The 16,315-nt window shown below is 32.5% G+C and overlaps 1 protein-coding gene and 1 long non-coding RNA gene across 2 annotated transcripts; one reads left to right on the top strand and one right to left on the bottom strand.

Annotated features, from left to right (window-relative positions):
- Window positions 1-8,141: 8,141 nt before the first annotated feature.
- LOC140178885 (uncharacterized) lies at window positions 8,142-9,456 on the top strand. Its single transcript, XR_011871867.1, has 2 exons — window positions 8,142-8,642; window positions 9,113-9,456. It is a non-coding gene; the product is annotated as an uncharacterized lncRNA (long non-coding RNA).
- Window positions 9,457-11,322: 1,866 nt separating this feature from the next.
- Window positions 11,323-15,922, bottom strand: LOC112743953 (uncharacterized). The gene is made up of 7 exons (XM_025793397.3): window positions 15,690-15,922; window positions 15,549-15,599; window positions 15,360-15,458; window positions 14,695-14,754; window positions 14,416-14,537; window positions 11,798-13,408; window positions 11,323-11,661 (listed from the first exon to the last, which is right to left on the bottom strand). The coding sequence occupies exons 1-6, from the start codon at window positions 15,795-15,797 to the stop codon at window positions 13,339-13,341; spliced, it is 510 nt and encodes a 169-aa protein (XP_025649182.1). The 5' UTR covers window positions 15,798-15,922; the 3' UTR covers window positions 11,323-11,661; window positions 11,798-13,338.
- Between the last annotated feature and the right edge of the window lie 393 nt (window positions 15,923-16,315).

Here is a 16,315-nt window from a genome sequence, read left to right as displayed (position 1 = left end):
TAAATTTTTACAATTGTCAAAACATAGCTATTGTCTTTCTTTTCTTTCACTGATAATGAGCCAACAAGTTAATCATATTTAGCATTAACTTCTCTCATACACACAACTTTAAATTCATCAATAAGAGTAATACTCCAAATCAAATTTTTTTAAAGAAATTTTTAGTTAAACATGTTAGTCTTTAATAAATTTTAATCATTAAATTAGTTTCCAAATTTTTAATAATTAAAATTTATTAAAAATTAAATTCTTTAATACTGACTTGAGATATTACTCATAAAAGGGACATATCACAAGATCAATGCCACGTTTAAATCATTCTTCCTCTGCAGTTTACCTTTTCTAAATTCATTTATATATTGCGTAACATGACTCTATAATATCATCATTGTTATGTAATATTTTGTAATTTTTAAAAAAAATTTTCATACTTTTATATATAACTTTTGATATGCATTTCAGAAGATAAATAGATATTTTTTATTTTATAAGACTATAATATTATTAATTTTGGCTAACACTAGGTTTAATAACATAAAGAGAAATGTTAAAAGTTTGTTTTAGAAAGTGCAATATAGCAATTATTATTCAATATTAAACTTAGTTTACATTTTTACTTATTTGAATATTTAATTTAATTTATGTATTTTTCAACTTTATTTAATTTAGTTAGCGGGTTAAGTTTTATGTGGTCTAACGTTTTTTTTAAACCAAATATAAAAAATATAAATAACTCTTAAATAAATTATTTTAGTAGGTGTTTTGTCGATTTTTAGCAAATCGATAGTGGTTCGATTCTAATGGTTTAGGAGCGAAACCTACTCTTCTTTTGCGGGTACCAGTTTTATTTGCATCAAAATATATGTCTTTGACAATGACGAAGAAGAAAGAACTAAATTTTGTAGAAATTCGAAATGAACAATAAAACTTAAATGGCTTGAATAAAAGGGAAATCAAATTACAAGAAAAAGTGTTTGGAAAAATAAATGGCAAATTAAAAGGTAAATACTGGAAAGGATAAAAATTATTGAATTTAAAGAAAAGGAAAGGATATTACAAAGAAGATAAATGGCATGAAAAGAAAGTTGCAGGGAATTTAAATGAAAAGTAAAGACAAGGAAGGAACCCTTCAAAGAAAAAGACTCTTGACTGACTCAGAAAGTCGCTGGGGATGTGAGTGAGTGTGAGTGTTTTCTCTGAAAAGATTCCAACATTTTTTCCTTCGATCTTTTACGTATTTATAGAAGTCTTCGACCAATCATATTCAGATATAACTTCCACGTGCGTCAATTCTTGAATAACTATTCCCTCTCTCCTTGAGTGCCGTCTGTAACTGCCACTAACCATCTTCACTTATTAACTTTTTCACTTATTCGATTGCTTCGCTCTTTCTTGACGAGTCTTAGTCGATTAAAATCCTCTCCTTCATCGATTGGCCATCCTCGATGAATCCTATGTGGTTAATCTTCACTTCTTTTTTTTAACCGACAAATTGCTTTAGAGATTGAAACTTTTGCCTTCAATTCGGTTTTCTGTCTACCATCTTCGACACCAGTAACCTCTTCTTCGATACAGCTAACCTCCGTCGAGTCTACCTCTTCGATTTTCACATTTGCGTCAATCGATTAATAGAGAGTACTTAAAGGAGTACCTAATTGGCTCTAATCCAAAGTTAATTCTAACATGTATTTGGAGGTTGATCAAAATATTTTTGGCACTTGGGAATGATCGAAGCCTATTCTTGTTGAACATTGGCTTGTCAAAGAGTTCAATAATATCTTTATCGAAAATATTATTTTCGATATAACAAATGCCCCCTAAGTATTTATTTTTTCGACTAGAAGGAAGAAAGTATAAATAATTACTATTATTCAATATTTTCGACGATGGTACCAGTCATTTCTTCATCTTTAAAATTTTTCTCGACATAGTTAATCCATTTTTAGGAATGGAGTTTCAACTGCTTTACTTCGATCGGTCGAAGTAGAAGGAACACGACGCAACTGTCGACCACTTTGGTTACCACCAATTCGATCTTGAAAAATGGTATCTCTTCCACGGCCTCGATAAAAAATAACTACATCGAACCTGTTGCGGTCGGTATTCTCTCGTTTTCTCATTCACCAAACTCTTGCCAATTCTTGATCCATCCAACCCCAATAGCATGGGGTGGACTCTGAAAAAATTGAGCCTAAGTGTCTAGTTTACCCTTTTTTGTCGAAATTGGTCTTTGATGGCTTGACCAATTCGAAACTGATCCCAAATAATTGTTTGATCAACTTTATATATTTTACAAATTTTCACAAATATTTTCACGTAGTACATGACAAAATATTAGTGAAGCATCGTGTCATTCTTGAAGAGTCAAGGATAATAAAATGGATAAAGATATCCCATATTTCAACGATGCTTTCTTTTTTCAATCTATCGAAGAAAAATTATCTTCGATATAAGGAATGCCCCCAAGTATTTGTTTTCGACATCTTGAGGTAAAGTGGCTGTTTGTCGAACTATTGGATCTTCGACATTTTGTTGAATATTTTCAGCCGTATTCATTTTCGATATCTTATCAAATTTTTTTATGACAACATATTACCCAAATCATGGTAATTTTCCTTTTTCTTCTCAGATCATTGTGGTCATAGAGTTGTCATATTTGATGATTCGAAAATATCATAATCAAAATTTTTTTTTCAAATTTCCAACTTCACAATTTTCAAAGTGAACAGAGAAGCTTTTTCTTATCTGAAATTTGATCAACTTTATAGAGTTTCAAAGTTGAATAAATTTTTTTTTCTCTTTTCCACAGTTATATCTAATAACTGCCGATAACCGCTTCTCAAGAACTTCTTTTCACAGACATACTTGTACATACCTTAATAGAGTACGCAACTCCTTCCAAAGTATCCCAATATGCACCTGTAACTTGATAAAGTTTGAATTTGTCGAATATTGGCTTGTCGAAGAATTCAACAATAACTTATCGAAAATATTATTTTTGACGTTTTTTTTGCTAGATGGAAAAAAGCAAAAATACTTATCATCATTGAATATTATTTTTGATAAACTCATTCAACCATTTCTCTTTCTTTCTTCTTTTCTTCTTTTATTTTTCAACTTGTCGAACTCTCTCAGCCAAATAGGCTAAATCAGAAATATGCATATTGAGTAATTTTCGACGCATATACAAGCCAAGACCTTTGATGCCTATTTTGAGAATCTCGCTTTTAGGGACCGCAACATAACATCGATTGCGAGCATTTTTTAATCAAATTATATAGTCATCTATCGATTCTCCATCATCTCGTTCTATTGCAAGCAAATCTGTCAACGAGACATTCAATTCTGCCCTGTAAAATTGAGCATGAAAAGTATTTTTCAACTGTGCCCACGTTAAAATCGAACTGGGTCTCAGATTTGAAAACCAAGTGAAAGTATTTTTTGTTAATGAAGCAGGAAAAAACTTTATTCTTAGGTTTTCATTATTTGCCAAATTTTCTAATTCGACCATATAGCAAGCTATATGCTCGACGGTTGACTCTCTAGCCTCTCCTGCAAATTTTGTAATTATTTTGGAATTTTTTACACCCATTGAAACTTCTGTCATTTGCACTGCAGAAGGAAAAGTAGAAACAAAATATGGTCGATGCATGAGACCCACGTTGATACCCATTCTATTGAGGACATTCTCGACAATCCTTGTCACCTGGTAATGATATCCACGCTGTGTGTGAAGTCTATTCAAAACTTCATCATCATTTTGATCTCGTCGAACGAGATAAGGGATATTTTCTTCCATTCAGGATTGTTAAATACATTCTCCTCATTATATCCTACGTTCTCCTGGTCTACTACCAAATCTTGGGGAATAGGCTGCCCTCATCATAATCGACAATTCGAGCAATTTTCTCGACTTGTTTAACCAGTCGATCATATTTTGACTCATTGTCAGCCAGGATAGGATTCAGAATAGTAGTCATCTGGTGAGTCAACAGGTTGACTAAATCATGATGGCTTTCATCAATATATTATCGAAACTCAGCCATCGATCATGAATTATTCGATGAGGAGCCCACTTGGTAATCTCGATTAACGTTGGGATATGAGAAAGAAGGTTGGTTAGAAACCGTACCTGGCACATTTCTAAATCTGACCGAAAATGTGTAACTGCCCATAGGAGGCGTATAACCAGGAGGAAGGCCAAAAAGAAGCCAACTTGCGGTTACTTACGGTTGATTCTGCATGGTGGTGATCTTAGGGCGTGAATTTCGCCCACTACCACCAACACTTGCATCAATAACTGCAATATTCTCCCCAGAATTATACTCTGCATGTGGAATCAAATTTGCAGAAATTTGTGTAGCAGTTATTGGGGCATTATTACTTGTTTCTGCATTGTCATTTGAAATTTCGTCAGACATGGTAACAATTCTACCACTTCTTAATCGCATGCACCAAATATCAACACTGCATGCACAATGCAACAGTTGAAAGCAACAAATTTTGATACAATTAAATTTTAAAACTGTCCCACTGGGCGTGCCAATTTGTTTTGTCAATTTTTAGCAAATCGATGGTGGTTCAATTCTAATGGTCTGGGAGCAAAACCTACTCCTCTTTTGTGGGTACTAGTTTTATTTGCATCAAAATCTATGCCTTTGACAATGACAAAGAAGAAAGAACCAAGTTTTATAGAATTCGAAATGAACAATAAAACTTAAATGGCTTGAATAGAAGGAAAATCAAATTAGAAAAAGTGTTTGGATAAATAAATGTCAAATTAAAAGGTAAAGACTGGAAAGGATAAAAGTTGCTGAATTTAAAGGAAAGGAAAGGACATTGCAAGGAAGATAAATTGCATGAAAAGAAAGTTGCAGGGAATTTAAATGAAAAGTAAAGACATGGAAGGAACCCTTCAAAGAAAAAGACTCAGAAAGTCGTTGGGGATATGAGTGAGTGTGAGTGTTTTCTTTGAAAAGATTCCAACCTTTGTTCCTTCGATCTTTCACGTATTTATAGAGGTCTTTGACCAATCATGCATTAATCCTTGAATAACTGTTCTCTCTCTCCTTGAGTACCGTCTGTAACTGCCACTAACCATCTTCACTTATTAACTTTTTCACTTCTTTGATTGCTTCGCTCTTTCTTGACGAGTCTTAGTCGATTAAAATCCTCTCCTTCATCGATTGACCATCCTCGATGAATCCTATGTGGTTAATCTTCACTTCTTTTTTCAATCGACAAATTGCTTTAGAGATTGAAACTTTTGCCTTCGATTTGGTTTTCTGTCTACCATCTTCGACAGCAGTAACCTCTTCTTCGATACAGCTGACCTCCGTCGAGTATGCCTTTTTGATTTTCACATTTGCGTCAATCGATTAATAGAGAGTACTTAAAGGAGTACCTAATTGACTCCAATCCAAAGTTAATTCTAACATGTATTTAGAGATTGATCGAAATATTTTTTGGCATTTGAAAATGATCGAAACCTATTCTTGTCGAACATTGACTTGTTAAAGAGTTCAATAATATCTTTATAGAAAATATTATTTTCGATATAAGAGTAGATAATTTTTTATGAATAAAAAAAATCTTTTTTTCACTAGAGTCACAAATCCTTACATTAATAATAAAAAATTAAATATAATTAAATAATTATATAAAATATTTTATACGACAACTACTGTAGAGCTTCAAGAGAAATATTTAGGGGCCAAAAACTTCACTTTGATTTATAGGAGATTTGTTGAAGAGTTAAAAATAATTATATACCAATCGAGCTTCTCTACAAAATACATTATCTTACTACCATATCTTTTATTATTAAGAAAAAAAAAACTTTGGATGGCCATGAACTCACCACTAAAATTATTAAAAAGACATAAATAAAATTAAATTGATTTTATATCTCTAAAAATATATTTAAAGTTCCAAATTCTTTGCATCAAGAATGTATTTTTCATGCCAATGAGTTATAACTCAAATGGCATAGTCTCCCCATACTCAATTAAGAGGTTGCGACTTGCGGGTTCGAGTCTCCTATCTTTGGTAAAAAAAAAAAAAGAATGTATTCTTCATATTATAAAATAATCATATTTTTCTTGATAAATAGTAATACAATAAATTAACCTTATATATTATTATGAATAAAAGAATGAAGATAAACCTAAAAGAAAATATAAGAAATCAACTTTTAAATAATTAATATTAGTTTATTTTTTAATTTTAATTTCTGAAGAATTTAAAATTAAAATTTATAATTAAAAAAAGTTAGTTATGTTTTAAATTCAATCTAAAATAATAGGTAAATACTACTCGTTGGAAGATCCACATATATTATGGCATTCGAAAATTCTATGATATGGTTGGGTTTAAACCTCTATACCTCTGGATCATACATGTAGAAGGCGCTGGTGAGACGCGTCACAAAAAAAAATCTGTGACTAATGTAAGTTCTTGATGTCAAAGCTAACAGCAGCAGGTTATGGCAGATCTTGTCTTCACTTCATATAGTGTTTTTGGCAGATGAACTTAAGATATATATAGACAATAGAGTGATGTTTATATTTTTGTATGAGAAGTCTTTTTGTTGCCGAAAATATATACTTAGATGATGTGGTTATATACCCAGAAATGAACTGTGTGTCAATAATAATTTAAAATATTAGGAAATTCTACGAAAAGCTCATTTTATTAGTCCAAAACAAAAAAAAAAAGGAGAAGAATCTACTAATGTTAGCACAAATAAATATGAGCCTTAGGAATTACCAACAAATTTAATGACTTATGATTAAAAGTAACGAAAATAATTGTTATTGTAATAAATAATAAATAATAAATAATAAATAATAAATAATGTTAAATGGGAACAAATAATAGAATTATTTTTATGATTTTTTCAGAACAAGAATAATATAGCTGAGAATAAAAAGATACATATGAAATTGAAAATACTTTTTGTTTATATGTTAACGTTTTTTGATAACTCCGTTAATTGAAAATAACAATGTTTTTTCTCTTAATTGATGAATAAATTTAGTTAGATTTTTAACCATCTAATTTAATTCATTCAATTTTTAATAAAATAAATAAGATATTAAAATTTAAATACGACAAAAATAAATACTAATACATCATGAAATATTTAAGAAATATGAATTTTACAATTATTAATTTTTTTTATTTTCTTAACGTTCATATGTTTTCAATGCAACACTAGGCTGCTGTTTTTCAATTCTATTAATAACATCACATTAGTAAATAATCCTTCTGCTTTGACAAGATTGTTTTTGAACAAAGTTTCTGATTCACTACTATTATAATCACACTTTTTTAAAAGACTGATTTTGCATATTACTGATAGCGGACGTCTCTTACGTATCATTTGTTTTATATATATATATATATATATATATATATATATATATATATATATATATCTAATAAAATAGACACAAAAATACATAGAAGTATATGTATAATGTTTATTTATTAAAATAAAAATAATAGAAGACACGGTTATACGTAAACATCCATTAAAAACATAAATTTTGTGTTTTTTTAAAATGTTGAGACACAAATTTTTAACATGAGACACTAATTTATTTATAATTTTTTGTTCTATCTAATTTATTAAATACAGTATAAAATTAGTGTCTTTTTATGTCTATGTATTTTTATGTATCTATATTTATGTCTTATTTATAGTGAGACAACACCCAAACACAATCTTATTGAACTTACACACATGTAATCTAGAGGTGTAAATATTTTTACATATATCCATACTAGAGACAACACAACCTTATTGAACTCACACACATGTAATGCAGAGGTGTAAATATTTTTACATATATCCATACAAGAGACTTCTCTCAGACTCCCACAAATAATTCAAAACAACGATACCTGAAATCTCATTATGATTCTTTTTACTAAAGTTTTGTAGAGGAGACAAGAGCTCTTCATAATCAATGTTTTATTATTTATCAAATTATTATTTTATTCGCAAGTGGCTTTAATTTATATTAAAAAAATAATAAAAGTTGTGAACGAAATCACCGAAGAAACAAAACATCAACATTTTAGAATTGAGCTTCCAGATGTTGATATTGGTATTGTTGATGTTGAAAGAGAGATATAGTTGAGGAGTTACATCCTGGTAGAAACTTGAAAGAGTTATCAATTGATGGTTATAGGGATGAAATATTCCCCGATTGGTTAGGCCTTTCTTGCTACTCCAATATAACCAAATTGAGTTTGAGGAGTTTTAAGAATTGTCGTCAGCTTCCTTCATTGGGACAGTTACCCGCTCTGCAGCGTCTGGTGGTATTTAGACTTGATAGGCGGGAAAGAATTGGTGGTGAGTTTTACAACAACACTGAATCATGTCATGAGGTTGAGGGGACACCCTTCAGATCTCTTCCAAGTCTGACATTTCGTGAAATGCCTCACTGGCGAGAGTGGCATATTCCTCATGACTTTGATGGGTTTCCAAAACTTGAATGGCTTTCAATAAAAGACTGTCCGGTGTTAAGTGGAGAAACTGAGTCTGAATGCTGTATCCCACTGTCTCAATAGGAAGGCTGAAGCGTGAATCGTAATACATGGATGAGGCAAGGTCAGAATTGGGATGCACTGAAGTAAGTTTTAGCATTTGTTCAACCTCTCATGTTATTTATCATTTCAATTTTTCCATATGCCTCCTACTTTTTCCTTATCTCTGTCTGATGCAGAGTTTAATGTTGCAAGAAACTCATAGATATGGTATTGCAAGCATTCAATGAAAACCAGTGCAAGTGATGTGAGTGCTTGGCACGACATGCACTTCATCCATTTTAGATGAGTAATTGCAATAGAATTTCTCGTCTCTAATTTAGAAGTCATAACATGCAAAACTTCAGTTCCAACACTCTAGTGAAAAAATTAAATTGATTAAATATGTTGATATAGCACACAATTCTAGCTTCATTGGTTGATGTTTCATCTTTCATACAACACATGTTCTACTTTCTACATTCTTTTAGCATTATGGTACTCTCTCATTATGCTTCTTATAGTAAACTTGACAGTTATCAATTTATCTAGACTGATTATTCTTTGTTCTGTTAAGATGATGAAATCCACCATGGGGGCAATTATGCGCTTCGAAGCTAAAACTCATATGGGGAGCTCAAGACAGATCTTTATCATCCCAAGTAGGAAATGAAGGAGCACAATTCTTTGTATAAGCAAGGAGAATAATGTGGAAGAATTTTAAGGTTGACTGCAAAATTGCAAATGCAGCATGTTCTTGATGTGGTTCAGGCTCCATGAGAATTTTTTATTTCTTGAATCATTGTTTGAGCATTTTAGTCAATTAAATAGATTTTGATACAGGTGCAGTATCAGAGCAGTTAAATGTCAACTTGTGAATATATGCCATAGTTTACAAATAGTTTTACTATTCCTATTGCTTGATTAACATCTCTTTCTCAAGTATGCTTGCATCAGTAAATTAAATTATTATAACGAAACTTTTGAGAAACAAGTGTTAGTATAGTGTTTAAAACTTGAACTATAAGATCAAGTCAGCACTAACCAATAGTTGCATAATACTTTTCTATGTTACATGCTGTAAAGGATAGGCGAATACGATTTATATATATATATAGAAAATGTTGCAAAATTTTATATAACCATAATTCTGTGCTATTTCATTTTTAATGTGCCATTTTTTGCTCCACATTAGCTATAATAGTTCAATTACATTCAATACAATCTAAAGATACCTTATTCTCCTAACTCTTACCGCAAGAGTACCTTTCTTCTTTTCTTTCTTTCTTTTTTCCTGCTTCATTGGATTTCCAATTCAAAACCTGTCCTTAGATTGTAAATATGATTATTAGTTTTGTATTAAATTAGCATTAAAACTTTCAAACCTGAAGCTTTTCAGTTGCTTCTTGTAGTTCTTTTTCTCTTGTTACAGCATCATTAGAAAGTTGTCTTATTTCCACTTGTAGCCCCAACAACAAAGTAGCAGTTGAAAGCAGCTGATCGCTCAGTTGCTTTCCGTTCGCCAGCCAAGGACATTCGAATAGAGAAACATAACAAAGGAGGAAGAATATAACATAGAAAAATAAAGAAAAAGAATCAATTAGAAAGTTGAAGTGGCAACATATTATCAATGAATTCCTTTGCAAATCTCACTAGAAGCAAATAAATAACATTACCTTTTCACTCTCAAGTTCTCTCCTTAGTCTTCCTGTTTCTTGTTCAAGTTCTTCTACTTTCTGCTCCACAAATTAGCGTTTATGAAGAATAATACAACAAATCAGCTTGCGTCAATTAAAAAAATAAAACAAAATATCAGATTGATTGCCTTTGTTCCATTCGCAGCGATCAGCTTCGCCTTGCTTAACTCAGCTTCCAACTGGCGAACCTTATCATCAGAGAGAGCTAACTGTTGCCTAACATTTCCCTGCAACAGAAAGGAAGGAATGAAGGGACAAATCTCCTTACACGGAGCGTAAGCTGTGGCCTGTGTTATGCTAACAACCAAAAGCAGAACCATACCAGCATGGACTCCAAGGTATTGATCTGCTGAGATCTTTCATTAACTAACCTCTGCAATATATAAGAATGGGAACAACTTGTTAGCTTCTCATACTAGAGAGAAAAGGTTCATACTACTCTAGAATAAAAACTTTCAAACCTGAAGCCAATCTATTCGATTTTGTAGGGCTGCTCCTTGAGCCCTGCAACTACTATGATCATTTCCCATGGCAGGCTTTGTATTTGATCCACAAATTTGCTGCAATTCTTCTAACTGATCAAGGTTAAATTTTTCAATGGACTCTTTAGACTCATGCTAGTTCCATGAATCATACATTATCCATGAGATTTTAGCTTACAAAACAATGCAAACAAGAATTATCTTTAAATTATACATTTGTTTTGGAATCCATCCAATGGTATAGATAGTAGTTAAGGTTAGCATATGCTTTTGTTTTATATTAAGATTACAAAATAATATATGCAAAAAAGAATACATAAAGGTTAATAGCATATTCTCTTTCTTTCTAAAAGGAAAGGTCATGAACCAGGACCAGATATATTACGAAGTGGTAATAAACTAATAATTAATAACTGCCTGTGCCATTCTTTTCCATGGGTGGGAAAGGTTTTCAATCAAATTCCTTCGTCAACATTACCTCAGCTTCCGTAGCAAGGCTTCTCCACCGGAAGGCTGCTGCCATGACACCTCTGGCGGCTGCAAAACACTATTGGGAGTCGTGCTGTTCAGATCCAATATCATTGGTGTTGCACCTATACAATTAGTTTTTTTGTTTATTGGAAAAAGTTTACTTAGGTTGATTAAGTTGGCCATCTCACTAGGCTAGGACATTGCTCAAGGACGCTTACAATGATTTTTACTTGATTATCTACTAATATAAGCTTTACAGTAATAGTAAGTGCTTAAAGAGTCAGAAGGTTGTGTTCCTAACCCATATAGGAAACTACTAAAACCGTCTAAACTTATAACATAATCAAATAGGACACGTAAAGTAGAAAAGCCCTCCTTTTGTGATTCTTAAAGCAGGTACATGCCCTGTCAAGTAGCCATGTTTATTGTTACATGTATGCCTCGTTCAGCATATTACTTGCTTTGATAGAACATTCCTGACAAAATCATGCAAAGTGATTAACATCTATATGAATGACAATAACATTCAGTAAAGTGTCTTACATATAATATAATTACGAGGGGAGAGAAGAGACTAATCACTTATGTACATGAGATCTCTGAAGTACATACCCGCGTATGTATATATGTAGGTATGTATATACATATACACAATCCCCAACTTTAAAAGAGGTCCAGTTTTCTTCTGTTGATTCATCACCTCCGTACATAGCATCCATCCTGGTTATGATTCTTCTCACCATGGGAATTACCCTGAGTTTCTATAAGATATTGATCTAGCTTCTGCATTGACTCTATCATTGTTGCCACAAATATTAGTAGTATCTGAGTCAGATGAACCATATAAATACATTCTGTTTGTCACAATCATATGCAGAAACTCCAAACTGCTCCCTCAAATCAGATGCAAAAATTCTTGCTGTTCTTTCTGTCCGGCTGCAGCAGCATCAGGAGTTAAAAGGTCAGCTGTTCTAACTGCTTCTCCAGCTTTGTTATCCTTGGTTGTTTTACCAGTTTCTATAGGAGAATATGGTAGCAATAAATGTAAAACTTTGTGATCAGGTCTTTGAGCATGCTCCTCAGTTTCTTGTGCATTTATACCCTCATCAAACTGTCTAGTGTCCATGTCCAGTGGGACACTTCCGTTCAAATCAATATTCTGTTCACTACGATCTCTACAACTCTCAGTTTTGAGAATTGGCTGGTACTTCTGGCATCTCCTTTTATCATGGATGTTTCTGTGCCAACGTCACTATTAGAACCAAAGCCACCTCTAACATCATGTTCATGATCTGCACAGTTGAACTCGTGTATTTTGGCGTTGTTCTCCTCTTATATCAGAATCATGCTTACTAGTGACACTTCCTTCATTGATTGAACTTTGAATTTGGTCGTCTTCATGTGTATTTTGGCATTCTTCACTTCTAACATCAGAATGACTCTTCTCAGTTCTACTTGCTTCGTTGGTTGAAGTTTTAACTTGATCTGTTTCATGTGTCTTTTGGGATTCTTCACTTCTAATATCAGAGTGATGCTTCTCAGTGACACTATCTTTGTTGGTTGAAGTTTGAACTTGATCTGTTTCATGTGCATTTCGGCATTCTTCACTTGTAATATCAGAAGGATGCTTCTCAGTGACACTTGCTTCATTGGCTGAAGTTTGAACTTGATCCACCTCTTGCGTATTTCGGTGTTCTTCACATTTTTTATCAGGGTCATGTTTCTCAATGACACTTGCTTCATTGCTTGAAGCTTGAATTTGATCTCCGTCATCATGCTTCTGCACAGTAGTAGCCATTCCTGTCTTAACATCTGTTAGGGACTTGGGTATTATGGGTGCTCAAAGTCCCACATCGAGTAGTATGGGATGCTTGATGTTGTATATAAGGAGAGTGGTTCTTCCCCCTTAACAACTAACTTTTAAGTTGTGGTTTCCCACTTTCCTTAGATACTTAACAACATCATTGTTACTATGTTCCTCAGCAAGCTGTTTTTCTCTGCCTGAGGCTCCACTGACCAGACTTTAACACTTAGCTTTTAAGGTGTGGTATCCCACTTTCTTTAGATACTTAACAACATCATTGTTACTATGTTCCTCAGCAAGCTGTTTTTCTCTGCCTGAGGCTCCACTGACGACTCCATTCTCTTCGTCTTCAAGAGTTCTTTGCATAGACTTTAATTGCTCGCTCACATGTTGAATGAAATGCCCGAAGTTGTGTTTCCCTACATAACATCGTTGAACATTAGTGGTCTAAAATTCTAATATCACAATGAAGTTGAACATTAGTGGTCTAAAATTCTAATATCACAATGAAGTAAGATGCAGGTGAAGAAGTTGCATCATGAAGCGGAGGTGTAAATCAGCATGTAAAGTGACTATTATACAGAAGCAATTTATGAATACTGCATTCAGAAATTTTTATTGAAATAACAGAGTAAGAGTAGAGTGTATATATAAAAGAAATTTTTATTGAAATAACAGAGTAAGAGTAGAGTGTATATATAAAAGAAATGTTTAGTAGTGCATATTCTAATCAAGACAACACAATTAATCATCCAGAAACCTGCATTGTTGTTTAGGCTAAGATCATAGCTCTCAAATTAGTAGTCAAGAACTATAGAAATAGAACCTTATAATTTTGTGTCAATTATTGATAGAGGAAGGGTGTATAAATAGAACAATTGTTTTTAAGTAGCAATAACTCTGAAGTTTTCACTAAATAAGGCTCCCCAAACCCTACCCTTTTTTAGGATTTAGATCTTCTAAAGTTTGAATTTCACTTTAGAAGGTAAAGTTTGATCTCTCACCATTTATTTCATAGGTGGGACTAAGAGAAAATATGAGAGAGAAACCATTCAAAGGTGAGAGATCAAACTTTATCCTCTAAAGTGAAATTCAAACTTTAGAGGATCCAAATCCCCTTTTTTATGTCTATTTCTATGTCCATTACATTTCATTTCCGTTTTTCAGAATAGTTCAAGAAAATCCAACCAAAACCTATGAAAGTATACACTATTTATGATGATTCTAGTTAAAATTTCCTATTCTTATCAAATTTTACTCTTGACACAAATTGTTAATGCAATGAAAAAGAAACAAAGAAGCTGGAAGAAGTATTGTAACTTGAGTCTACATTGGAAAATAAGATGATCGTCTTTACTCATTCAACATAATTTTCAAATCATACACATCCCATTATTATAATAAATAACAAGAAATAATGCCTTACTGAAGCTTTAGCCTTTCCCTGGCACCTCTTAACCTCCGCCTCTCTGAATCAAGATCTTGCATTGCAGAATTTATCTGAAGCTCAAGAACAGAAACCTTCGAGAGTGCTTCTTCTCGGGCTGCCTAATAACAATGGCAATGAAATTTCTTAGATTCAAATAGAGAGGCTTCCTCTGCAGTCTCATTGAAATAAATCAATAACGTTACCAACATGCATGTGCGAAAAGCATACACAATTTAACTAAAAAAAACTTTTCTATTAAAACATTCTGATACCTACCTTTTCACTCTCAAGGTCTTTCATTAATCTTCTTTTTTCCTGATCAAGTTCTCCAATTTTCTGCTCCATGAAATACCATGTATGTTCAGCTAAATATTAAACAAAACATGATAAAGGCAACATGATACTCACCATGAATAGGTTTAAGAGTGTGCCATAAAAAAACAACAAAAAGAAAAAGGTTTAATATATCTGGAGGTGCCCATAGTTTCCCTCAAGTTTCATTTAGATCCATATAGTTTAAAACTTTGTAATTAATTCCATATATTATACAATAAATTTTAATCAAGTCCCTATAACTTAAATGTTTTTAGTTAAGTCTCTATATTTGACAAACATTTTTTAACAGGTCTCTTTACTATAAAACTTTTGCGATCAAGTCTCTGTATTGTACCGAAATTTTCAAGAGAAAAACAGGGATTTATCATCCAGTATAGGAGCTTCATTGCAAAATCGTTTAACCAAAGGGACTTGATTTAAAAAACATGTCAACAGTATAGGAAATTGACTAGAAATGCTTAAAGTATAGAGACATGACTTGATTAATTATTCTTATATGATATAGAAACTTGATCCCAAACTTTTAAACTGTAAGGATGTAATTCATAATCGAGTACAACTATAGGTGTCTCTGGAGTAACCAAACAAAAGAGTTACCAGTCTACCTTTACTCCGTGTGCAGTGGTCAGCCTCTCTTCATGTAATCGGTTTTCCAATTGGCGAACCTTACTATCAGAGACAATTAGCTTCTTCTTGGTATCCTCCTACAACAGGAAAGAATGAAGTGAAAAAAGTCTTTATAAAGTACATAAGTGGTGGATTTCTTATGTCAACAACCAAAATCTAAACCATACAAGATTTGACGTCAACATCTCGATGAGTAAACGCCTTTCTCTCTCAGACTCCTATAATATACCAAAGGGACAGACAGCTTGTAAGCTTCTTAAAATGTAGAGTACAATTTCTTATTCCTTTATTATTAAGAACTATCAAACCTGAAACTTATCTATTGTTTCTTGTAGCTCCTTTTCTCTTTTAGCAGCAGCATCAGTGAGTCGTCTCCATTCCTCGTGTTCCCGAGAAACACTTGAACCGTTTCCCATGGCAGGTTTCTGTTCTTTGGTTACTCTATCAACGACCCCTAGCTAGTTTCTTCTGTTTCGGATCCACAGTGTTCTGTATTGCTTTTAATAGTTCAGGTAATATTTTGCAATGGATTCTTTGTGATTTTAATTCCTGTACAACAAATCATAAATTAGGCACCACGCTGTAGCTTGCAAAATAACAAAAAGAATAAGTCATTTCTTTTAGAATCAACAGAATACAGAGAAAGGTGTTATGAATCAGATATGCTTTTCTTTTAGAATCTATAGCATGCTGAATTAAAGATCACATATGCTTTTCTTCTAGGTGAAGATTACACACTAATAGAAACAAAGAAAGAATAAATTAAGACAGTTGTTGAAGGATTTCGTATAAATTTCTTGACAAGACAAGAAAAACCATTTTTATTAGGTTTCTGAATTAATAAAATATAGATTTGTTACAAAATTTGTTTTGAACTCTAAAACCATTCATCAATATTCAACAACCCAAACAGCACCAACAAAACAACATCGTT

The sequence above is a fragment of the Arachis hypogaea genome, chromosome 14 (assembly GCF_003086295.3).
Source record: "Arachis hypogaea cultivar Tifrunner chromosome 14, arahy.Tifrunner.gnm2.J5K5, whole genome shotgun sequence".
In the NCBI taxonomy this organism is placed as follows: domain Eukaryota; kingdom Viridiplantae; phylum Streptophyta; class Magnoliopsida; order Fabales; family Fabaceae; genus Arachis; species Arachis hypogaea.
Note: the sequence above shows the minus strand (reverse complement) of the source record. Positions and strands in the feature narration are given on the sequence as shown.